The sequence below is a fragment of the Chiloscyllium punctatum genome, chromosome 42 (genome assembly GCF_047496795.1).
Source record: "Chiloscyllium punctatum isolate Juve2018m chromosome 42, sChiPun1.3, whole genome shotgun sequence".
In the NCBI taxonomy this organism is placed as follows: Eukaryota; Metazoa; Chordata; class Chondrichthyes; order Orectolobiformes; family Hemiscylliidae; genus Chiloscyllium; species Chiloscyllium punctatum.
In genome coordinates, this window is record NC_092780.1 from 14,484,215 (window position 1) to 14,509,645 (window position 25,431).

Genomic DNA, 25,431 nt, shown 5'->3' on the forward strand with positions numbered 1-25,431 from the left:
GTTCTCCCCATGTCTGTGGGGGTTTCCTCCTATGGTCCAGAGATGTGCAGGTTAGGTAGATTGGCCATGCTAAATTGCCCATTGTGTCCAGGGACATGCAGGTTTTGTGGATTGGCCATGGTAAATGCAGGGTTACAAGTATAGGGTGGGTTTGGAAGGGGATGTTGTTCGGATGGATGGTGTGGACTCGATGGGCTGAATGGCTGCTTCTACAGTGAAGGAATTCTATTCAATGAAGCGACATAGGTCTGGAGTCACAAATAGGGCAGACCAGGTAAGGACAGCAGGTTTCCTTTCTTAAAAGACATCAGTGAACCAGATGGATTTGTAACACCAATTGAGGGTTGTTTCATGGTTGCTCCTGGGTTGGCTTATTAGTGATTTTAAATTTCACCATCTGCTATGGTAAGATTTGAACCCATGCTCCCAGCACATTAAGCTGGGAAATTCACAGTATCCCACCATCTCCCCGTTTGTTACTGAAGGTAAGTTGTGTAAATTCGCAGTCAATAAAGCATCTTAATAGCCATTGAGTGGGACACAATTGAATTCTAAAATTATTGCTGTGATCATTTTATTCGTATGTGTATCCATTCTTCATCAAGTTTAATGAAAAGCCTTGCAGATGAATTTATACCCAAATTTGTGCCATACGTGGTTGAGTCTATACCCTAACTTGTTTAATGTGCAAGTTTTGCTGTTTACAGAAAATAGATTTCAAGTTTAGCTGTACAACCTTCCTGACCTCAAAGAAAAAATTTGTACTCTACGGGTTTGACCTGTTTGCATCAATCGCTAATTTCCCAGGCAGGGGATGTTTGAACAGCTGAAGCATGCACGTATTTATTCTGAGAGACGTTTTTTTGTCTGGTGGAGCATAGCATGCTGATCCTAAAGAATGCATTGGATCGAGCATGTTTATGGAAACTGCTAAAATAAGGACTTTTCAAAAAGAGCCTTTTTTTTTGTCCCTATGAACTCTATTGATAATTGTCTGCATAAAATAACTCCCTAAGTAGGCATTGGTTGTTTTGACATGTCTTGCCTTCCATTATTCAGATCCAAATGCAGTCTTTTTCATCCTAGCAGTTTTCTTGCACAGCATTTTTTTTTGACCAGGGTGGTTACCTCTAACCTCATTTCCTGCCTGGATCCCTTCCTTAAAGCATTCCCCATGGCTGTAAAACTTATTCAGCAGGTTATTCAGCAGGTCGGAGCATGGCAAATATTCTCTTCTGAGGGACAGGAAGTTCAGAATTTTTGTTTAAGAAATTAAGTTAAACTTGTAGTGCAGATATAGCAGATAATACAGACCACAGGGATGGTGGATGGCCAATGACGAAGGTAGTGATGAACTACTTGCTGAAGTTGCACTCGTCCAGACAAGTGGGTATTATTCCGTTGCATTCCAGACTTGTGGATGTTGGAACGTGTTTGAGAGTTAGAAGGCTGTATTAATGTTTTAATAATTGATATATATTATTAACAATCTAGTCATCCGCACTTCTTCCAAGCTGCAAATATAGATTTCTGAGGATATATAATCTGAGGAAATCGATGTAGAGCCTGGCAAAATATAAAATTTCTGAAAATTTACAAAAGATGCAGTAGCTTTAACTAATGCACTAAAAATACATCAGGCCCACAATAAGGAAGCCAGAGCAGACTAAATCCTTGGATGTGGAGGAATTTCTTCTTTTGCAAGAACACACATTTTTGGAATTAGATTAGATTCCCTACAGTGTGGAAACAGGCCCTTCGACCCAACAAGTCCACACCGACCCTCCGAAGAGTAACCCACCCAGATCCATTCCCCTACTCGTGCACCTATCACTGTGGGCAACTTAATTTGGGCCAATCCACCTAACCTGCACATCTTTGGATTCTGGGAGAAAACCGGAGCACCCAGAGGAAACCCACGCAGATATGGGGAGAATGTGCAAACTCCACACAGACAGATGCCCGAGGCTGGAATTGAACCTGGGTCTCTGGCGCTGTGAAGCAGCAGTGCTAACCACTGAGCTATCATGCCACCCATAGAGAGCAGTGGAGCCTAAGTCATTGAATTTAATTGAGGCTGAATTATGTTTTTGCTTCACATGGGAGTTGAGGGTTATGTGGGCTGGCTGTGAAGTGGGAATGAGGTCATATCAGATCAGTCATGACCTTATTGAATGACCGAGCAAAGTTTCCTAGATACATGTGAACAAGGTGAAACGTGTTCATTATGCAGTTAAAGTTAAGAACATTTATTGTGTAACAGCAGATGGCTTAATCTTTGCTGTTGATGCTCGTTGTTGCGACGGTCACCCAATCAATATGAATGTTGCCTTATCTGGACGCTCCTCCCTGTAAAATGAATTATATATTCACTTAGAAATTGCTGTTAGAGAGAAGACTGAGAACCCATGTCCCTGTGCATATGGGTGATCATTCTCTCTCCCTCCAGGACCCGGAATGAAGTTGGAGGTGGCAAACCTACTGTATGTCTGAGAATTTTGCTTCGACTGAGGGGAGAATGGGATGACAAGGCTTGGACTGGCAAGGGGCAAAAACCATTCATAAAGCGCCAGACAATGACCATTGCCAACAACTAAACATCGAATTACCTCCCCGTGACACTTAATGCCCTTAGAATCATCAAATACAACACCATCAAAAATCTGGGGGCCATCACTGAATAGAAACATAACTGGGCAATCCATAGAAGAGTAGGCTCGAAACTAAATATTCTGCACTGACCAAACATGTATCTAGGAAACTTTGCTCGGTCATTCAATAAGGTCATGACTGATCTGATATGACCTCATTCCCACTTCACAGCCAGCCCACATAAAGCAAAAACATAATTCAGCCTCAATTAAATTCAATGACTTAGGCTCCACTGCTCTCTGTGGGTGGCATGATAGCTCAGTGGTTAGCACTGCTGCTTCACAGCGCCAGAGACCCAGGTTCAATTCCAGCCTCGGGCATCTGTCTGTGTGGAGTTTGCACATTCTCCCCATATCTGCGTGGGTTTCCTCTGGGTACTCCGGTTTTCTCCCAGAATCCAAAGATGTGCAGGTTAGGTGGATTGGCCCAAATTAAATTGCCCACAGTGATAGGTGCATGAGTAGGGGAATGACCTTACATACTGAATGCTTCCAATATTATTAACTGGCTCTACATAATGAATACTTTTACACATTGTTAACCCATTACCCTTTGCCTTCAGCACCCCAGTGTTCACTGTAAGTTCTTATCTGAGTCATGCTCAGCTAAACCTCGTTTCTCAAAACTCAAAACTTAACTCTTTCTCTACCTGCTTATATCCTATGTACTTTCTCAGTCGAAATGCTGTCCACATTTGGCTGCAAATAGGAATGGGTTCTTTCAGTATCTGATGAACTGTATATCATATGCAATCATTGGTGAGTATTCCCATTCTGACCTTGTCATTGGAGGATGACTCACCGATGAAGTAACTGGTTCTTTGGCCGAGGACAATACCCTGAGTAATGCTTACAGTGATGACCTGGAACTGAGCTAATTGGCCTCCAATCACCATAACCAACATCTGTGCTGTAGTTGACTAGCCAGTGAATAGTTTGCCCCCAATTGACTTCTGTTGTATCTGAATATAGTCTAATCCTTTCTTTAGATGCTGATGCCAGCATAACAATAGTTACTGCCTTTGTAGCAAGAGGTACTGGAGCGTGAGATTTGGGAAAAGGATTCTTCAGCTCTGTTAGGCTTGTATCATCTTCGGTGCACCAGTGGTGACCGTTTGATGTGTTCTTGTTTTTTCTAATCTCCGGCTGTTGCCACATCGGTCCAGGTGATATGGTCTCTCAGACTTTTATTAGGGCTAATTCCTAAAATGATTCACAAGCACAGACCAGCTAACTCACCTCAATTTTCCTTGACAGAATCAGTAACTGATGCAAGTTAATACTGTCAACCACAATGTATCTTCTGTGGCTACTTTATTGACCCACTTTAAAGAGCTACTTAAATTGGGTAAACAGAAATTGCTTTCCATCTGACTTTGCAATCCAACTTTTCAAAATGTAGCTGGCTTTCCCTGTCTTTCCTAACCTGATTTGGGTACTGTGACAGATTATGGTGGTAAGCCTGTACTTAATGCTTTCAAGGAAAATAGTGAGTGGAATAGATGAGTGGTTAATCTCCGATTATAAACTACTTCAGTTGTCACTGCATCAGGATGCAATTCAGCATCATAGTTTTGTGTATTAGAATTCAATGTCTGTGGTGTTTTGGTGCAGGATCAGTGCATTTCTAAAGCAGCCTGTGCAGTTCAGAAAGCTTGTACATTCTCAGCAATTCCAATCTCTGGTTGATGCAGCACAGAGCTCTATGTCTTTGCTTTTCCATCTGATTATATTTGTATGGGCACATTGTCTTCAGGAATTTGGGAACCAAAAGCTGTTTACAATGCAGCAACAATTAGAGTATCCAAGGTAATGCAGAAACGAGAGTCAGTTGTGAACCTCGATCATAGAGTTGATTTCACAGAATTTCAGAAGAATGATTCCTGTGTGTTTTTTAAAAAAAAAATGTCTGGCTGCTCATTCCCATTGTCTAGGTCTGGCTTTAATCCATTGCTTTCTGGAGCAAACCAGGCTTTCTTACAGAGTAAAATGCCAGAGCTTCATTTTACTGTTGAAATCTGCAGATATTGTAAATAATTTGTATATGAATTATTTAGCTTCTGTTATTATTTAACTCAAAAATGGACTGGAGACAATATCTTTTGTCGTTTTTCATATACCACATAATTCTTAGTAGAAATTGCATAAAAGAAGAGATACGGTGTGAAATTTTCATGTTCAAATAAACTGTTGGAGGGAGCACTTAAAGCTATGTTTGACCTTTTTTTTTAAAAACAAATTGAGTCTGACATTACTGTTTTACTGCCTGTGAAACTGGAGAAAGGCAGGCTGTTCTTAAAATGGTGGCTGTAAAACCAATGCTATTCCACATGTGGCCTATTCAAAACATCAAAGTGGTGATTTGTTTCAATTTTTGGCAATTTGGTTGACATTAAGCATTAACAGCACGAATGCAATTCCTTCAGAAATAAAATCTTAGGAAACATATTCATAGCTAATAAATGCTTTGTAACTGTTATAGCCTTATGGTCTTAGTTAGCTTGGTCTAAATGTCAGTGCTTGTGCTAGATGTAATTTAGCGTAGAATGTGTCCAGTGAATCTATCGCTTTACAGTTGATTTGAAACTCATAAGCTTACAGAATGTTACTGCATGTACTACACCCAGAATATTAACAAAGAAAATCTTACATTCCTTTAATGACATCAGGACATCCCCAAAAGGTTTATGCCAGTGTTGCAGTTTTGTTAGAAACCTTATACTCTTTATTTATATTATTTTTCTTAAATGTCTGGCAGAAACTGGACTGCTGTGACTTATTTGAATTTGGCTCAGTTACATGGAATAGATGTTTGCCCTGCCTGCTAGCTGCAGGAATCATGTTTGATGTGTTGGACAGTCCAGTTATAATTACCTGAATCACCATTAAACAGAGTCTGAGGCCAACCGTGTTGGATACAGGAAATGGAAATGATGTAGTCGAAGTGGATTATGTAACTCTGTTGTGATTTGCAAAACATGTTTGTGCTAGAAAAACAGACAAGTGCATGAAGCTGATTTCAATGCTCAGTATTCTAAGTGCTTCCATTCTCAACAACCATCTTGTTCTTGACCTTGTCTATAACATTCATCACTAAAAAGGGAAAGTTGTTAGGCAGTAGAACAATTGGTTGTGTTCAAAGATGTTTATAGATTGATTTGATGTTGGACTCAGTATGAAGATCGACTAGAAATAAATTTTTGCATTAATAAGTTTGTTTAAAAAATAGGATTGGTCAACATGTTCTCAGCCTCAAAAAGGAGGGATGCAATGAATATTAGTAGGCTTCTGTAACTTGAATGGTTTTTAAGTAAGAGAATAGAGAGTGAAGGCAGGATCTAATTTCCTTTCCAGCCAAAAGAAATCATTACGCCTATTTTTCTAATCAACCTGTTCAGAGTTGCAGTTACACACCTTTGAGGTAGGTGGGACACGAACCTAGGCAGCACAAGAGAGTTAAGAAATCATTATACCTTTTTAAGGAGATAAATTAGACCCAGGTTGTTCTGATTATGACGATAACTGGAAGAAATACATGTTTTATTGGAAAACTTAAGATAAATTGATTCCTTTGGAATTTTTAAGTTAGTTTGAATGGAGATCTTGACTGTGTGGTTGTAGTCATATATTGAAGGGAACAGGGCTTCATACTGATGCGCTTTTAAAAAGGATTTCCAAGGTTTCAGGGTCAGAAATGGTGTCATTTTCTATTCACTTTCTAAATGATCTCTGCCCATCCTGAAACTCAATCCCATTTTTAAAAAAAATTTGAGTGAGGTGTATGTTTTGGGAATGTGGCCAATTCTTCAGGAATGCTAGCATTTAAAAAGTGAAAGGCTTAAATGTTCTACCTTTTTGAATCTTCAAGATTTTCTAGTACTCCTCTCCTGGACATGATTGAAACTTGCTATCCTCACTTTCTATGCTGTAATTCATCTCGCCACTGATCTCTGTTTTCAAAAAGGTATGAAGTGGACACCAGATGCTTTGCCTGAAAGAAATTCAAGACAAAGGGATATATGAGCTGGGCCATCTTTGTGTGCCTACTAGCAAACGTCACACCAGAGACAGACAGAGTCCATTGGATAGGTGGCCTAACTCTCCTTTGCCAGAGTGTGTTGTAAAGCTGAACAAAGTACAAATGTAACTTATCAAAAGAGCCTTCCTATGAAGATTGATACAATTCAGGACAAACTATTTACATAATATTGTGAACTTGTTGATGAAGTGTTAGAAAACTTTACAGTTTTAAAAATTAGATTTTGTTTGATTTTGATGCATCATTTAAATATCACGTGCAATTAAATATACTTTGGTATGTCGGTCAACCATTAAAATATTAAGTTAGAATGATTGCAAAGGAGCAGGTTTAGCTTTCCTCTGAGAGCGTTACTGTGACAAGACACTGAGAGGGAGACCAGACCCCTGCAGTGGGATTGAAATTCATATGAAATGGTTTCTCCAGTCTCATATACTCACTGTTGTATCACCAAAAGCAGATGGTAAACTGGGCAATCTGTATTTCACAAAGCTTACTGCTGAAAGCTATTCATTTGCACCCTTCTCTGATAATTTAAAGTTATTTTATGCATTGAAAAGATCTAGAATTTTCCTGTAATTTTAATTAAAGAATGCCAATGATACTTCGGGGAGGTTAGTGCTTATAAATTAGAATAATGAGATCATTTGAAATGAGTAAGACAGAGTGTTTTGCAAGTATAGAGCACTTTCTTTAACTGCTGGAAATCTCAAAGTGCTTCACAGCCAATGAAGTATGTTTGAAGTACAGATATGGTTGAAATGTGGGAAATGCAAACTCCCACCAACAACAATGACCAGATCTCTAAGCATGTTCTCATTTTAATGTCTCCTCCAAAAGACAGCAGGTCAGGCAGTGCAAGTTGTAGTACTAAACAGCAGTGCCTTGAGGTTTGTGCACTAGCCCTGGACTGAGACTTGAATTGGGGACCATGTAGTTCACGTAAAGGTTCTACCCACCAAGCCACTTAAATAACTGAATTAAAGGAATATTGAGTTGATTCCAAACTAGACAAAGGTGTGCAAGTTATTTCATGTTTTGTTTCATCGCTGCTTCTGGTTTTATTAGTGTAGGTCAGTGAGTCAATGGATGTTTGAGACCAGGTATAGAAACATGGCCACAACCGTAGTTTAGACACTTCTGCCTTACATTGGGTACTCTGAAAGTTAATGCAAATCAGTCACTTTCTGTAGTAGTGATTGTGACAACAAACTGTCGATTATTACATTCAGACATTATTGTATGACATAATTGTCTACTCAATGGCAATTTAATTTTGTAAGTAAAATATTGTCAGGGAAAAGAGATACCTTCAGGTAAACTTAATAAGTTTATTCATTATCCATTAAAGCAAGGTTTAATCCAGAGATAAAGAAGGCAGGTTAGCCTGTTCTCGTCCAAATATTAAGGAACTACATATTTTCAAGTAAAGACATTATAATTGCTTTTCACCAGAAAGTTGCAATTTATTTTTCTGTTAGCTTTGTCAGGATTAAAATTATGGTATGTAATTCTCATTTGTTCAATAAAATGGATTTATTAGCTCTGATTTAGATATTTTGAATGAAGCTACATCTTGATTGTACAGAGGCTGTTATCGTGTAGAGGTCTTAATTGTGGTGTTTTATATTCAGCAAATTAATAGAATTTGCCTGTTTGCCTGTTTTGTGGAATTTAATTTTTAGCAAGTTTTGAGAACATTTGTAGCTCAGGTTTAGGTTCTGGATGTAGGTTTGCTCGCTGAGCTGGGAGGTTCATTTCCAGACGTTTCGTCAGCCTGCTAGGTAACATCTTCAGTGGGCCTCAGGTGAAGCAGTGTACATGAGTCCTGCTTTCTATGTGTATGTTTAGGTTTCTTTGAGTTTGTGGTGTCACTTTCTGCAGTGATGTCATTTCCTGTTTTTTTTTCTGGGGGGGTGGTACATGGGGTCTAACTCTGTGTTTGTTGATAGAGTTCTGGTTGGAATGCCATGCTTCTAGGAATTCTCGTGCGTGTCTCTGCTTGGCTTGTCCTAGAATGGATGTGTTGTCCCAGTTGAAGTGGTGTCCTTCCTTATCTGTATGTGAGGATACTAGTGAGAGAGGGTCATGTCGTTTTGTGGCTAGTTGGTGTTCATGTATCCTGGTGGCTAATTTTCTGCCTGTTTGTCCAATGTAGTGTTTGTTACAATTCTTGCAAGGTATTTTGTAATTTACCAGAACTTTATCAACAAATACATTGCATTAGACCCGTCTACCACCCCCTGAGAAAAAGAACAGGAAATGTCATCACAGCAGGAAATGTCATCACCAACCTGAAGAAACCCAAACATATACATAGAAAGCAGGAATCATGTACACTGCGTCACCTGAGGTCCACTGAAGATGTTACATAATAGGGTGATGAAATGTCTGGAAATGAACCTCCCAGCTCAGCGAGCAAACCTGCATCCAGAATTATTTTTTGCCCAATACCAATGGCAAATTTTATTAGGCATTCTGTTATGCAGAGTTCTGTTGGAAAGTATTCTAGCAGCCCTTTTAGATTTTTGTTTTTAGGAGAGCAGTTCTGTTTGGTGAGATATACCAAACATGAATTGTCCACTAAAGCACCTCCACGCTTTAAAAGCTAAAAATAATCACCAAACTTTACATTTTAAAATGCATCAAAATGCAACTTTTTGTAGTTGTATTAAGTGAGAATGTGGTTTGTATTAACATTCTACCACCAAGAAATATTAGTGACTTGCACGTTAATGACTTGGGTATGAATGCAGAAGGTATGATTTAAGTTTGCAGATTATGCGAATTGGTGATGTTCGTGAGGGGAATAGTCTCAGGCTACAGTCTGATTATTGATCAGCTGATAAATTGGGCAGAACAAAGGCTGATGGAATTTAATCTTGATAAGTGTGAGGTGATCCATTTTGGGAGGCCTAATAAGGGAAGGATATTTGTAATGAATGGCAGGCCTGTTTGGAGTATTAAGGAGCAAAGAGACCTTAGTTTAGGTGTCGGCTCAGGTATAGGGTGGCATGGTGGCTCAATGGTTAGCACTGCTACCTCACAGCACCAGGGTCCCAGATTAGTTTCCAGGCTCGGGCGACTGTCTGTGTGGAGTTTGCACATTCTACCTGTGTCTGTGTGGGTTTCCTCCCACAGTCCAAAGATGTACAGGTCAGGTGAATTGGCCATGCTAAGTTGCCCCATAATGTTAGGTCAGTTAGTCAGAGGGAGTTGGATCTGGGTGAGTTACTCTTTGGAGGGTCGGTGTGGTTGGGCCAAAGGGTCTGTTTCCACATTTTAGGGAATCTAATCTAATCTAATCTTAAAAAAAAACAGGGTGGTGAAGAATACATATGGGATGCTATCATTAGCCAAAGAATAGAATATAGGAGCAAGGAAGTCTTGTTAAACTTTATAAAGCATTGGTTAGGCTACATATGTAGTTCTCATTATCACACCATTGCACTGTGATTGCACTGGATGTGATTGCACTGGAGAGGATGCAGAGGAAGTTCACCTGGGTGTTGCCTGGGATGGAAAGTCCTGATAGACTGAATTTGTTCCCCTTGGAGCAAAGGGGGCTGCAGGGATCTGATTGAGGTATGCAAAATTATTAGAGGCAAAAACAGAGTAGATCATGACAAAGACACAATGGGCCAAAGGGCCTAAATCTATGTTTTATGACTCTGTTAAGCTACTTCTATTCAGGTTACCGTGTAAATTTGTTTGCAATCTCAGCTGAGCTATTGGAGTTGCATTTGGCATATTGTTGAGCAGCCGCTACTGCTCAGCTGAAGGCACTAAAGGCCTCAAAGTGGTAAAAAGTCAGAGGTTGAAAACCTGGGAAAAGCGAATTATTTGTTGTTTCCATGAATGAGTCATACAGCATGAAAACAGACCCTTCAGTCCATATCAAACATAATCTCAAACTAAACCAGTCCCACCTGCCTGCTCCTGGCCCATAAACATCTCCCAAGCCTTTCCTATTCATGTCTCTATATAAATGTCTTTTAAATGCTGTAATTGTACACAAATCAATGTGATTCACAAAGTCAGTATTATTTTCAAGTAGAATAACCTAATACTGCTGAATTACCAATTGTATCTATTTCTCTTTAATCAATCACTGTTGGTCAACTGAAAAAGTCTATTCCATAAATATGAAGATTGCCAGAAACCACACGTGTGAGCTGTGGACTACTTTGTTATAGTAATGATTTAGAGTTCCAAAATTGTGATTACTTTCTTTGCCTCTGAGCTAGTGGGGAGTGGTGAAAAAATCAGCAAGGACTTGCGTCTCATTACACCAATGTCAGTACCTATGTGTATGTTAATTACCTGATCAGACTCTGGTTATTACAACTGTCAGGAAAGGTCAATTGGGGGGGGAGGTGCTAATTAATAAGGAAGAAAATTGGACAGAATATTTTTGCTTCCTGGTTGGACCATGTGAATTTAGTTTCAGTGTGTGTTTGCATAATGTCCTCACCCAGTTGATAAGACCATTGGAGGTAAAGATATTTCTTAATGTTGTGCGGAATACTGGCCATTCAGATCAAGGTTTGAATATTATTCTGGGGCAGGGTTCTTATTAAACCTAAGTACTATTCCGATTTCATTGCTCTGATTGAGTCAGATGTGCCAGGGAAAGGGGATGTGTTGTTGACGTTTTGTTAAATCAAATTGGGTGGGGAAAACAAAAACATTTGCCTGAAAACACCGCCACCACCACCTCCTCTCAGAAAAATGTGTTGATGTGCATCAATAGTTGTGTAGCTACTTTATTTATATTTTGGAAGCGATCAAGCCCCTCCTATTGATGACGTGCTCCCAAAATCTCAGACATCATCAGATATCGCAGCACATTTCAAAGCAGGGTGTAGCTCCAAAAGTTGTTGGAAGGCTATTAAATATGCAGAAGCAATGGTTTAAAGGGTTTTATGCTTCAGGACTTTTAGGAGAAAATGGCCAATGTTTATACTCTGAATTTTATGTTGAGGTAAAGTAGGATAAAATATTGTCAGTTGCGAGAGAACGCTCGTCAATTTTTAAATCGCTCACTTTGAATTAATGGACAAAAATGATTTAACCATTGTCTTTGTCTGCACGGCACACATCTTCATGAGTCATCCTTTCAGGTATTGCAGGTTTTAATCATCCTTTCTTGGTGAGCATATAAATTTGCTGTTATTTCCCATTTGGATTCACTTCCGCGATGTCAACTGTCAAAGGTATTTGCAGACTTTGACACAGAGTACCTCTGAATTTGTGGCCAAGGTTTTCTGTCTCTGGAAATGTTTAATCTATTAAAGAAGATAAGTAATTAATTGGGTAATGCCATTGGATATCTAACGGCAATCTAACATGAAAGGTAAACAGTGAAGCTTGTGACCATAATCTGTGGTTATAGTTCAGGGTAATTTGAAGTTTTTTTTCTGTTGTGATCATACTTTCATATGTAAGACTTTTGGAAAATAACATAAATATATATATTCATATTTCTTTCCTTGTTTCCCTCCTTTTCCCCAATAAAGCCTCTCAGTAAAAGACTGTTTTGAATTCTTATAGCCTTTGTTAATGCCATCAGTGTTTCAGAAAGGTGAAAAGACTTTTTGTTTGGTCAGGCTAATTGCAGGCTGGTTTTCAGAAAGAAAAGGAGGAGGAAATTGTGACTTGGATTCTCAAAACACTATTTCAAGAAATCTAGACTTCTATACAAATACAATATTAGATTAGATTAGATTCCCTACACTGTGGAAACAGGCCCTTCGGCCCAACAAGTCCACACCGACCCTCCGGAGACTAACCCACCCAGACCCATTTCCCCTACATTACCCTGACTAATGCACCTAACACTACGGGCAACTTAGCATGGTCAATTCACCTAACCTGCACATCTTTGGACTGTGGGAGGAAACCGGAGCACCCGGAGGAAACCCACGCAGATACGGGGAGAATGTGCAAACTCCACACAGTCACCTGAGGCTGGAATTGAACCTGGGTCCCTGGTGCTGTGAGGCAGCAGTGCTAATCACTGAGCCACCGTGCCACAGTATTGTGACTATGTTTGTTTGCTTGCTTTCTTTTCTAGCTGTAATGTTTATTCCAAACTTGTTGGTGACTGCTGTGAATTTTACAAATGATTTGTAAATATCCTCAATAAGTCTTAAAGATTAATGACATGAATCAATCGGTCTCTCAAAGCCAGTTGTGGAATTATTAAAGGGAACATACAATCAATAACAGAGCGTGACAATCCTTAGATGTGACAAACTGCAGTGGTCTTGTTTTTAAAGTTTGCGCGATACTGTTTTGTTTATTGATACTGGAGAAAAGGGTGAGAGGGGAAAGATATAAAAGAGACCTAAGGAGCAACTTTTTCACAGAGAGTGGTACGTATATGGAATGAGCTGCCTGAGGATGTGGTGGAGGCTGGTACAATTGCAACATTTAAGAGGCATTTGGATGGGCATATGAATAGGAAGGGTTTGGAGGGATATGGGCCGAATGCTGGCAGGTGGGACTAGATTGGGTTGGGATATCTGGTCGGCGTGGACAGGTTGGACTAAAGGGTCTGTTTCCATGCTGTACATCTCTATGACTCTCTGACTCTATGAAATACAAATTCTCCATTTTAAATAAAAAGAAAATTGAAGCCACCACAAGCTGACTTAATTCTGCTTTCATACTACTGAGTTAGCTAATAAGTAATAGTAAAGGCTAGAATGGCTAAGATAGCAGCCAAGTATATTGCTTGCAAGAATATAAAATGTTATGTTTTCCACTTGAATAGTTTTTTCCATTTGTTTGGGGATGTGTGGGAGCTTAACTTCCTGGATGTAGGTTTGCTCGCTGAGCTGGAAGGTTCATTTTCAGACATTTCGTCACCATCACCAACCCAAAGAAACCCAAACATATAAATAGAAAGCAGGAATAATCAGCAGTGCTTTGTTCGGAGGCTCACTGAAGATGTTACCTAGAAAGGTGACAAAATATCTGAAAATGAACCTTCCAGCTCAGCGAGCAAACCTACATGCAGAACCTCAACCTGAGCTACAAATGTACTCAAACGTTGCTAGCTTAACTTTGTATTTTAATTATTGCTGTAGTCACCATGAATAATCAGTATGTGTCCCTTGAATTAAAAAAAAATCAGAACTTAATTCTGCATTTCTTTTCTTCCCCCAGCTTAGGTTGACAAGAAACAAGCCATGAATGTGGGCACTGCTCACAGTGAAGTGAACCCGAATACCCGGGTTATGAACAGCCGTGGGATCTGGCTGTCTTATATCCTGGGGATAGGTTTGCTTCACATCATACTGTTGAGCATCCCATTCTTCAGTGTGCCAGTGGTATGGACACTCACTAATGTTATTCACAATATGGTAAGGCTGGCTGAGATGTTGACGCAAATCATTGAAGATGCAGTAACGCTTTTCAGACTATTTCAGACGCTGTCATTTAGATGTGCTGCAAAAGAAACATGTACACTGCATGCAAGAGTCGGAATCATTGAGAGTGTTAGCTCTTCATTTATTTTCTCTTTTAGTTGGGGATGAGTAGAAGCTTTCCTGTTTTTAATTATTTCTGCAGCCAACATTGTGTCATACTTTTTTCCCTGGTTTAGTTTTTTCATTTTCATATTGGTGTTACTAAACTTTGCCTCTTTTAAGACAGTTGCAAAAAAATAAGATTTCTAAAAAGCTCTGTACATGAATGTGTTTTGGAAACATGTAAGTTAAATACTTTAAAATCAGCCTGGACTCGTATCATAGCTCTTCTTGCACTGGCTACATAATCGGATTATTTCTTGTTCCCTTTCCTCCATGTTGGAGCAGCTTCCCAGACAAGTTACTGAGCTCTCATTAGGGGATGAAATGGGATGTCTACATCCAAGAGTATTTCATTTAGTTCTGTGAAATAGGCTTTAGGACGATTATTGACCTTAGAGAAGTTGTTCTCTTGAATGAAACCAGAACTAAAAGTGTTAAATCATAAAGGCAGATTACAAAGATTGAACGTGCATTCCCTTAGCAAAGAAGATTAAGGGGTAATCTGGTTGAGTTTTTTTTTAGAATACTTAAATGATTTGTTTCCGTGGATAGAGAGAAGCCATGTCACTTGGAAGGGAAATGAGGGCTTAACCTCAAAACAGAGCTATGCTGTTCAGGGGTGATGTCAGGAATCACTCGTCACATGAAGAGTTGTGGAAATTTAGAACGCTCCTTTTCCAAAAAAAAAACGTAATTCCTTCTAAAATTAAATTGATAGATTTTTGTTACATGGAGCCAAGTCAAGTACATGGAGCTGTGATACCAATTAGCTTTAATCTGTTGAGCAGCAGAATGCCCTACTTCTGTTCCTATGTTTCACTTCTATCCCTATGCATTTTACTTGTGTCAACCAAGTTGTTGCCTTCATTGCTCAGTGGTGTGTTTTCCCCATCAACTCTCAACCCTCCCCAATTTAAATAAGGACAAAGTGGAAGAGTTAATAACATTGAAACATTCCAGCTGTCTTTTTGAGCTGTCCGCCGATTAAAGGTAACTAACAAGTAGTGCGGCAGTCATTGCCATTATAAAATCTATGGAACATGCAGCACAACATTCCAGAATGCGAATAGCAGTTCCCTCTGAGGTAGTGTTTTGGAAGTGCATTATCTAGACTCCATTTACAAAACCTGAAGTTAAATATGAGCGCTCCAGTGCAATTAAAGTATTTCCAATCTACATAGATTATCTGAAAACATCAGAACCAAATGGATTTTTGAATAAAGGATATTTTCAGTTTTCAGACACTTGCAGATAGATCCATTTGGGGCCTTTGGCAAAAACCTTGACTTTTAGATCTGTTCTGGTCCGCTTTAGTGTTTAGGTTTGTTTTGGTTTTCAGACATGCAGGTAACGGATATCTAACCTGTAATAATATTTAACAGGAGCATCACAGCAGTACAGGACATTGGCTTGGTCACATTGGTTTGTATATTCCTAGCCACATGATTTTGTTATGCCTCCAGGATTTATTTTTAGTGTGATGTTGTGCAAGTTGCTACTAAGTATAATACTTTATTTCCTTGTTAATGAGCTTTAAATCTTTGCATCTATGTTTATTTATGGACTGTGTACATGTTAACATGAGGATTTTGCACCTTTTGAATGCTGTTGCTGCTGGAATCTTCAGCCCAGGTGCAACCCCTTTTTCTGTCGAACAAAGTGGCCTGTTTCACATTTCTAACCTTCAGTGCAAAATCTGAACAACTGCAGTCTTTTACTGAAATGAAACATACTTAAGTGAAACTCTATATTCTCTCTCTCCACAAGGCCAGCTCAAATGGGAGGCCAACTCGTGTGGTCTGATTCAGTGGAGATATCCATGATCTGCACGTAGCTTGCTAGCTCTCACAATTGGCACCCACATATCCAGCTTGCTGCTGTTGGCATTCTTTTGGTGCTAGCAGTAAATGCAGAAAATCCCCAATGGGGACCAGATAAGGCAGAGGGACAAACTGATAGTTTATTGCTGGAGGTTATTAAAGTAGCCATTCCTGTGCAAGCTAGTTATGTCATTATCTGCTTCCTAAACATGAAGTCCCTCGAACAAATCATGAGTAAAATGAAGAGGTGTTTGAAATTGCAAGAGCAAAAATACACCCAAGAAGGGAAATCCAGATAAGAAAATGTCAATATTGCCAAAATGGGGTTTAATTTAGGGTGCTGCATTTTGGAAAGGTAAATCAGCGCAGGACTTCTACACTTAATGATAAGGTCCTGGGGAGTGGTGTTGAACAAAAGACCTTGGAGTGCAAGTTCATAGTTCCTTGAAAGTGAAGTCCCAGATGTACAGGACGGTGAAGGGATTTGGTATGCTTGCCTTTATTGGTCAGTGCATTGAGGTTAGGAGTTGAGGTCATATCTCAACTTGTGGAATACTGCGTGCAGTTCTGGTCTTCCTCCTGAAAGAAGGATGTTGTGAAACGTGGAAAGGGTTCAGAAAAGATTTAGAAAGATGTTGCCAGGGCTGGAGGGTTTGAGCTACAGGGAGAAGCTGAATAGGCTGGGGCTATTTTCCCTGGAAGCTGAGGGGTGACCTTAGAGAGGCTTATAAAATTTTGGATAGGGTAAGTAGCCAAGGTTTTTTTCTCCAGGGTAGGGGAGTCTAAAACTAGAGGGCATAGATTTATGGTGAGAAGGGCAAGATTTAAAAGAGACCTAAGAGGCCACGTTTCAAGCAGAGGGTGGTATGTGTATGGAATGAGCTGTGCGAGGAGGTCATAGAGTCATCGAGATGTACAGCATGGAAACAGACCCTTTGGTCCAACCCGTCCATGCCGACCAGATATCCCACCAGCCAGCACCCGGCCCAAATCTCTCCAAACCCTTCCTATTCATATACCCATCCAAATGCCTCTTAAGTGTTGCAATTGTACCAGCCTCCACCACTTCCTCTGGCAACTCATTCCATATACGTACCACCCTCTGTGTGGAAAAAGTTGCCCCTTAGGTCTCTTTTGTATCTCTCCCCTCTCACCCTAAACCTATGCCCTCTAGTTCTGGATTCCCTCACCCCAGGGAAATGACTTTGCCTATTTACCCTATCCATGCCCCTCATAACTTTGTAAACCTCTACAAGGTCACCCCTCAGCCTCCGATCCTCCAGGGAAAACAGCCCCAGCCTCTTCAGCCTCTCCCTGTATCTCAAATCCTCCAATCCTGGCAAAATCTTTGTAAATCTTTTCTGAACCCCTTCAAGTTTCACAGCATCTTTCTGATAGGAAGGAGACCGGAATTGCACGCAATATTCCAACAGTGGCCTAACCAATGTCCTGTACAGCCGTAACATGACCTCCCAACTCCTGTACTCAATAATCTGTCCAGTAACAGAGCATACCAAGTGCCGCCTTCACTATCCTATCTACCTGCAACTCCACTTTCAAGGAGCTATGAACCTGCACTCCAAGGTCTCTTTGTTCAACAGCGCTCCCTACGACCTTACCATTAAGTGTAGAAGTCCTGCTAAGATTTGATTTCCCAAAATGCAGCACCTCGCATTTATCTGAATTAAACTCCATCTGCCACTTCTCAGACCATTGGCCCATCTGGTAAAGATCCTGTTGTAATCTGAAGTAACCCTCTTCGCTGTCCACTACACCTCCAATTTTGGTGTCATCTGCAAACTTACTAACTGTACCTCTTATGCTTGCATCCAAATCATTTATATAAGTGACGAAAAGCAGTGGACCCAGCACCGATCCTTGTGCTACTCCACTGGTCACAGGCCTCCAGTTTGAAAAGCAACCCTCCACCACCACCCTCTGTCTTCTACCTTTGAGCCAGTTCTGCATCCAAATGGCTAGTTCTCCCTGTATTCCATGAGATCTAACCTTGCTAATCAGTCACCCATGGGGAACCTTGTCGAACGCCTTACTGAAGTTTATAGATCACATCTACCACTCTGTCCTCATCAATCCTCCTTGCTGCTTCAAAAAACTCAAATCGGAGGCTGGTACAATCATACAGCTAAAATGCATCTGGATGGTTACATGAATAGGAACAGCTTAGGGGATATGGGACAAATGTTGACAAATGAAACTAGATTAATTTAGGATATCTGGTCAGCATGGATGAGTTGGACTGAAGGGTCTGTTTCTGTGCTGGACGGCTCTGTGACTAATATTCCATTTGATCAGAGCTGAAAAGCTGCAGATATCTCTCCAAAGGGCAGAGTGGAGGGGAGGAATCTGGTGGGATTCACCTGAGCAGAGTTGGACTGTGGATGCCAGACTGATGAGTTACAGTGAATGTGTAAGATAGATGAGTGTGACGTACCATGATAGCAGATGTAGCAGTCGCTCCAAGCAGCATTAGCATTTATTTCAGTTTCAGCTGACGTGATGATTGCTTAGTTTTAATGGCGACAGATCCACTATCCTAAATTTGAATTCTTACTCAGGCTTTATTTTGGATGTGCGACACATCTCCAGTAGGGGACCTTCCTGTGAAGTTAGGATTAAGCAGTTTAGCATATGAAAGAGAAGTGGGGTTTTATTTATTCCATTTGTCTTTTATGCTGAATATGGGAGTTCTTAATGCTGGTATGATGCCCAAAATGGGGAAGCATTCTGCTCCTGAAAACAGTCAACCCTCAGTGTGATTACCACACACAGGCCTAATGTGGTAATTTGATTCTTTTGAAGAAAAAGGCCTTGATTTTTTGATTGAAGTCTCTCAACAGTGAACAATAGACTGTAGACAAAAATCTGTTTGAAATGTCGGCACATGTTGGGTTTTTACAGACTGCAATGTTGCTCTAATGTGCATTCTCTGAGCTCTAACACTGCACAGTGCCAGTTTGGATTTTTAAAAGAAGCTCTGGTTTGTCTGTTTAGTGCTCACAGGTCTAATTTTTAATGTATTGGTCACAATGTTTTACTCTATATGCATTTTACACTTTTTTGCTATTTCATTACTCATCTGTCTAGACTGCATACATCTCTCAAACTTAATTTTCTTCTCCATCAATTTATTTACTGATTTTGAAATTTGCTAGGAGAACATGAGGACTGCAGATGCTGGAGATCAGAGTTGAGAGTGGGGTGCTAGAAAAGCACAGCAGGTCAGGCAGCATCCAAAGAGCAGAAGGGTTTGATGAAGGGCTTACGGCCAAAATGTCAGTTCTCCTCGGATGCTGCCTGACCCGCTGTGCTTTTCCAGCACCCAACTCGACTCAGATTTGAAATTTGCAAGATACTTGAAATTTCTGGGAAGAAGTCTGTTCAAGTAGCTTTATACTGTTGCTTTGTCGTTGCAATTTCATGTCCTGTTATGGGCGTGTTTGTCATTTGATTACTGGGAGCAATAAGCAACACTTCACGGGGGCATTTGGTTAGGATTTTCAATATGGTGCCCAAAGATTTTGGTGGAAAGCAGTATATGAAGGTTCATATGATCACTGAAATCGTATTGATTTTTAATGCTGTAGGTGATTTCCCCAAAGTTGCTTATATAGAGATATGTATGGAAAGCTGCATATTTAATTTGCGTAAATGGAAGTGATGAGATGGAATTTTATCCAGTGAGATTTTATGAGATAAAGAAATAATCTCCTGAAAGTGCAGGGATGTTTGTGATAGGTATTCACTGAGGAATGCATTAAGGGGTGAGGAGAAAAAAAAGCCAGAAGTGTGGGATGAACAGGAGAGCATCACTGAATAGCACAGGTACCCTGATAGTGAATGCTGGTGTAAAACAATTGGGGTTAAGTGGGAGGCAAAACTGAGAGAGTATAGAGATAGACATTGCAAGGCATGATATCTAGATTAGTGTGGTGCTGGAAAAGCGCAGCAGGTCAGGCAGCATCCGAGGAGCAGGAAAATCAATGGTGCTCGAAAGCACAGATGTCTACTGTAAATTTTAATGGCAGGAAGGAGCTAATAAATAGGGGAAAAAGAAGGCTTCTTGTCACTGTGCCAAGCTAATTGGAAAATATTTGCACCTGTTCCTCCAAAAATATTTAAATTGACTTCGATGTGAGACTTGTTTGTATGGATACGTTACAACTCTCTCGATTAGAGGAAGAGACCGATTTTTAATGGGTGATATTTTCCTGGCATAATAGGATGTGTCCAGTGAAGTCTAGTCAGTGAGACCTCTAAAATGGAGTCTCATGGAGTTGGTGTTAGATCAGTTGTATTAAACTGGGAGAAAGTGAGGACTGCAGATCCTGGAGATCAGAGTCGAATAGTGTGGTGCTGGAAAAGCACAGCAGGTCAGGCAGCATCCGAGGAGCAGGAGAATTGATGTTTTGGGCATAAGCGCCTCATCAGGAATGCCTGATGAAGGGCTCATGTCTGAAATATTGATTCTCCTGCTCCTTGGATGCTGCCTGACCAGCTGTGCTTTTCCAGTGCCATACTTTTCAACTAGTTGTATCAAACCGGCAGGCTAATAGGAAGAAGCAAGTGTTGAGAAACGCAAGAGGGCTCTGTCCTTTGAGAAGGAAGGTTGCAGTGCTTGCTGGAGCTCTAAGTTTCTGGAATGTAGGGGTGAATGTGTGGAGTGCACTAATAGTAAATGGTGTGTGGCTAACTGACAAAGTTATTGTCCCTGAAAGGATCTGGGCAGGTTGTGTTATCCAACAGAAATTGGCATTTCGTGTTAAGTAGATGTATTGCATGTTATAATATGTGTACACAATGAAGTGCTCCTTGACCAAGGTGAGATTTAGGTGTATTTATGGAATATGAGCAAAGTATATAGTGGTAAATGTGAAACAGGGATATTGAAAGGGCTCATCGGTTATTGGGGTTACTTGAGAATATTTGAGTGTGAGTAGCTTTAAAATCCCACTTGTCTGTTGAGTTAAAGCACCACTTGGTGTCGTATTAAAGAGCCTTGGTTTCAGATAAATCTGTAGAAATCAGATGCCACCACCCACTGTATGCAGTACTCCAGGTGACGTCATACAGTTGTCTTATGAGAGGGACTTATGCACCTACAGGTGATCATAATAGGAAGCGGTGGAAACCTTGAAAGATTTGAACCTTTAAGACATGAGCTTCAAATTGAGATATTGGGAAACAGGAGGCATAAAATGGATAAAAGTGGAAAAAAGCAGTAGAAACATTAGATTAGATTACCTACAGTGTGGAATCAGGCCATTTAGCCCAACAAGTCCAGACTGACCCTCTGAAGAGCAACCCACCCAGACCCGTTTTGTGGCACAGTGGTTAGCACTGCTGCCTCACAGCGCCAGAGACCCGGGTTCAATTCCTGCCTCGGGCGACTGACTGTGTGGAGTTTGCACATTCTCCCCGTGTCTGCGTGGGTTTCCTCCGGGTGCTCCGGTTTCCTCCCACAGTCCAAAGATGTGCAGGTCAGGTGAATTGGCCATGCTAAATTGCCTCTAGTGTTAGGTAAGGGGTAGATGTAGGGGTATGGGTGGGTTGCGCTTCGGCGGGGCGGTGTGGACTTGTTGGGCCGAAAGGCCTGTTTCCACACTGTAAGTAATCTAATCTAATGCATTTAACACTATGTTTATTTAGTTTGGGCAATTTAGTTTGGCCAATTCACCTAAACTGCACATCTTTGGACAGTGGGAGGAAACCAGAGCACTCGGAGGAGATCCATGCAGACACAGGGTGAATGTGCAAACTCCACACAGATAGTCACCTGAGGCAAGAATCGAACCCGGGTCTCTGGCACTGTGAGGCAGCAGTGCTAACTACTATAGGAATACATTTAGGAAGAGGAGGATGGGGAGCCTCTCAGAATATTGCAAAACAGGAGCTATCAGTACATAGTGTCGGGTTTGTCTTTTTTTCTCTATTAATATTGTCCGTGGCCAATCAAACGGATCTTTTGTCTGATATAGGATGATTCATCATTTGGTCGAAATACCACATTGCTATTAAGACTTGAATTGTACCCCAGCATACATCTTTGGGAGAGGAGAACAAATTGCATTCTAAGTGTTGCACTCTTGTGGCAAAGGGCTAGCTACCTGTAAGAAATAGAGCCAGGAACAGACCACTGGATCCTTCAAACCATCTCTGTCATTTAGTGAGCTCATTGCTGATTTGATTATCGTCTAACTCAACTTCTCCACCTCCTGTAAGTAGTTTTGAAATGTTGTAGTTTTGTCAAAATTTTCATAATTCATTTCGGTAATCCAAGAGGCCTTGCACCTTCCAAAGTTATCAAATTAAAGACAGTTAATGATTAGATTCCCTACAGTGTAGAAACGGGCTATTTGGCCCAACAAGTCCACACCGACAGCTCAAGTAGATATGATAGTTTTTTAAAAAAAAGGCATGCTTGCCTTCATTGGAAGGGGCATTGAGTATAAAGATAAGCAACTTATTCTGTAGCTTTGTAGAACTATAGTTAGGCCACACGTGGAATATTGCATACAGTTCTGATCACCACGCTACCAGAAAGATGTGGATGCTTTGAAGAGGGTACAGAAAAGGTTTACTAGGATGTTGCCTGGCATGAGGGCTTTTAACAATGAGAAAAGGTTGGATAGACTGGGTTTGCTTTCACTGGAACGCTGGAGGTTGACAGGCAACCTTATAGAAATTTATAAGATTGTACATGGCATGGATGGAGTGGAAAGTGTGAGGCATTTTCCCAGGGTGGAGGGGTCAATTACTAGGGGACACAGGTTCATGATGCAAGGGGGAATGTTTAAAAGAGATGTGCGTGGTAGATTTTTCACACAAAAAGGTGAGAGTGCCTGGAACATGCTGCCAGAGGAAGTGGTGCAAACAGACACAATAACAGGATTCAAGAAGCACCTGGATGGATAAGTGAATAGGAAGGGAATAGAGGGATACTGATCCTGTAAGTGAAGACAGTTTTAGTTATGGAAGAGCAAAATGTGTCAGCACAGGCCTGGAGGACCGTAGGGCCTGTTCCTGTGCTGTATTGTTTTTTGTTCTAACAATAGGTAGGAAATTAAGTTATGAAGAGGACATAATGAGGTAGCAAGTATTGACAGGTTAAATGAGTGGGAGAAAGTGAGGACTGCAGATGCTGGAGATCAGAGCTGAAAAATGTGTTGCTGGAAAAGCGCAGCAGGTCAAGCAGCATCCAAGGAGCAGGAGAATCGACATGTCGGGCATAAGCCCTTCTTCAGGAATGAGGAAGGTGTGCCAAGCAGACTAAGATAAAAGGTAGGGAGGAGGGACTTGTGGAAGGGGTGTTGGAAATGCGATAGGTGGAAGGAGGTTAAGGTGAGGGTGATAGGCCGGAGAGGGGGTGGGGGCGGAGAGGTCGGGAAGAAGATTGCAGGTCAAGAAGGCAGTGCTGAGTCCGAGGGTTGGGACTGAGATAAGGTGGGGGGAGGGGAAATGAGAAAGCTGGAAAAATCTGCATTCATCCCTTGTGGTTGGAGGGTTGCTAGGCGGAAGATGAGGCGTCCTCCCTCCAGGTGTCGTGTTGCCATGGTCTGGCGATGGAGGAGGCCAAGGACCTGGATGTCCTTGGCAGAGTGGGAGGGGGAGTTAAAGTGTTCAGCCACGGGGCGGTTGGGTTGGTTGGTGCGGGTGTCCCAGAGGTGTTCTCTGAAATGTTCCGCAAGTAGGCGGCCTGTCTCCCCAGTGTAGAGGAGGCCACATCGGGTGCAGCGGATGCAGTAAATGATGTGTGTGGAGGTGCAGGTGAGTTTGTGACGGATGTGGAAGGATCCCTTGGGGCCTTGGAGAGAAGTGAGGGGGGAGGTGTGGACGCAAGTTTTGCATTTCTTGCGGTTGCAGGGGAAGGTGCTAGGAGTGGATGTTGGGTTGGTGGGGGGTGTGAACCTGACGAGGGAGTGGCGGAGGGAGTGGTCTTTCCGGAATGCTGATAGGGGTGGGGAGGGAAATATAAAACTGACCCCACCACCAAGCCCTCCTCGGCAGTTCAGAGAAGATTCACTCGAATGATACCTTGGGTGGGGTGGTTGCCTTCTGAGGAATGGTTGGCTTGTATCTGAAGACTAACCGGTGACTTGATTGAAATGTAAGATCCTGAAGAGTCTTGACAGGGCTGATGTGGGGAGGATATTTCCTCTTATGAGAATCTGAAACTGGGATTCGCCTATTTAAGATAGAAATAAGGTGCATTTTATCTGAGGTTTGCATATCTTTGGAACTCTTAGTCATAGATGTGTACAACAACATGGAAACAGAGCCTTCAGTCCAGCCCAATCATGTCAGACTGGTATTCTAAATTAATCTTGTCCCATTTGCCAGCACTTGGCCCATATCCCTCCAAACCCTTCCTATTTACATACCCATCCAGATGCCTTTTTAAATGTTGTAATTGCCCCCGCCACCTCCACTTTCTCTCGCAGCTCATTCCGTACATGCACCACCCTCTTTGTGAAAAAGTTGTCCCTTTCACATCTTGCCCCTCTCACCTTAAACCTATGCCTCTAGTTTTAGACTCCCTTACTCTGCGGCAAGGATCTTGACTTTTCATCCTATCTGTGCTCCTCATGATTTTCTAAACCTCTATAAGGTCACCCCTCAGAATCCTCTTCAGGAAAACAGCCCCAGCCTATTCAGCTTCTCCTGATAGTTCAAGCCCTCCAAACCTGGCAACATCCTTGTAAATCTTTTCTGGAGCCCTTACAAGTTTCACAACATCCTTCCCATTCAGGCAGACCAGTATTACGCGCAGTGTTCCAAAAGTGGCCTCACCTCTGTCCTGTACAGCCGCAACATGTACTCGATACACTGACTTCCTGAAAAAATGGCGGAGGCAGAATCCATGAATATTTTAAGTCAGAAGTAAATATATTTTTCAGCAAGGAGTGAAACATTATCAATGGTAGGTAAAAATGTGAATGATTTGAGATGAGTCAGATCAGCTACCTTCTTATCAAGATGGAGAAGGCTTGATGGGCTGAATGGTTGCAGCCTATTACGTATGTTTTTGTGTAATTATTTTCCCTTCTACCTCTAGGGAATGTACATATTTCTGCACACTGTGAAGGGAACGCCATTTGAAACTCCAGACCAAGGAAAGGCACGGCTGCTGACACACTGGGAACAGATGGACTATGGCGTACAGTTTACAGCCTCGCGCAAGTTCCTCACAATCACACCTATTATCTTGTGAGTCTCAGAAGTAACTAGTAAAGACTGGATCAGTCCATGGAGCAATGATCACTTATATTAGAAGAAAGAGAAGTTTAAAAGCTTTGTTAATACATAGTCCTTTTTAAAGAAAAAAAAAATGCAAAATGTCTGTCCTTTTTCACTAACTTTGTGAT

The 25,431-nt window shown here is 41.3% G+C and overlaps 1 protein-coding gene across 5 annotated transcripts in view; it reads left to right on the forward strand.

Annotated features, from left to right (window-relative positions):
* LOC140465751 (ORM1-like protein 3) overlaps nucleotides 1–25,431 on the forward strand; it is a 48,525-nt gene that overhangs the window by 19,091 nt on the left and 4,003 nt on the right. For 2 of the 5 annotated variants that reach the window (XM_072561460.1, XM_072561455.1), the window contains 2 exons: nucleotides 13,869–14,060; nucleotides 25,122–25,273. In XM_072561460.1, the coding sequence (XP_072417561.1) occupies nucleotides 13,887–14,060; nucleotides 25,122–25,273 (326 nt within the window). In that variant the 5' untranslated portion in view covers nucleotides 13,869–13,886. Of the gene's footprint in view, nucleotides 1–1,205; nucleotides 1,387–10,704; nucleotides 11,814–13,863; nucleotides 14,061–25,121; nucleotides 25,274–25,431 lie in introns of those variants that run through there. The other 3 variants (XM_072561458.1, XM_072561457.1, XM_072561456.1) reach the window with 3 other exon arrangements.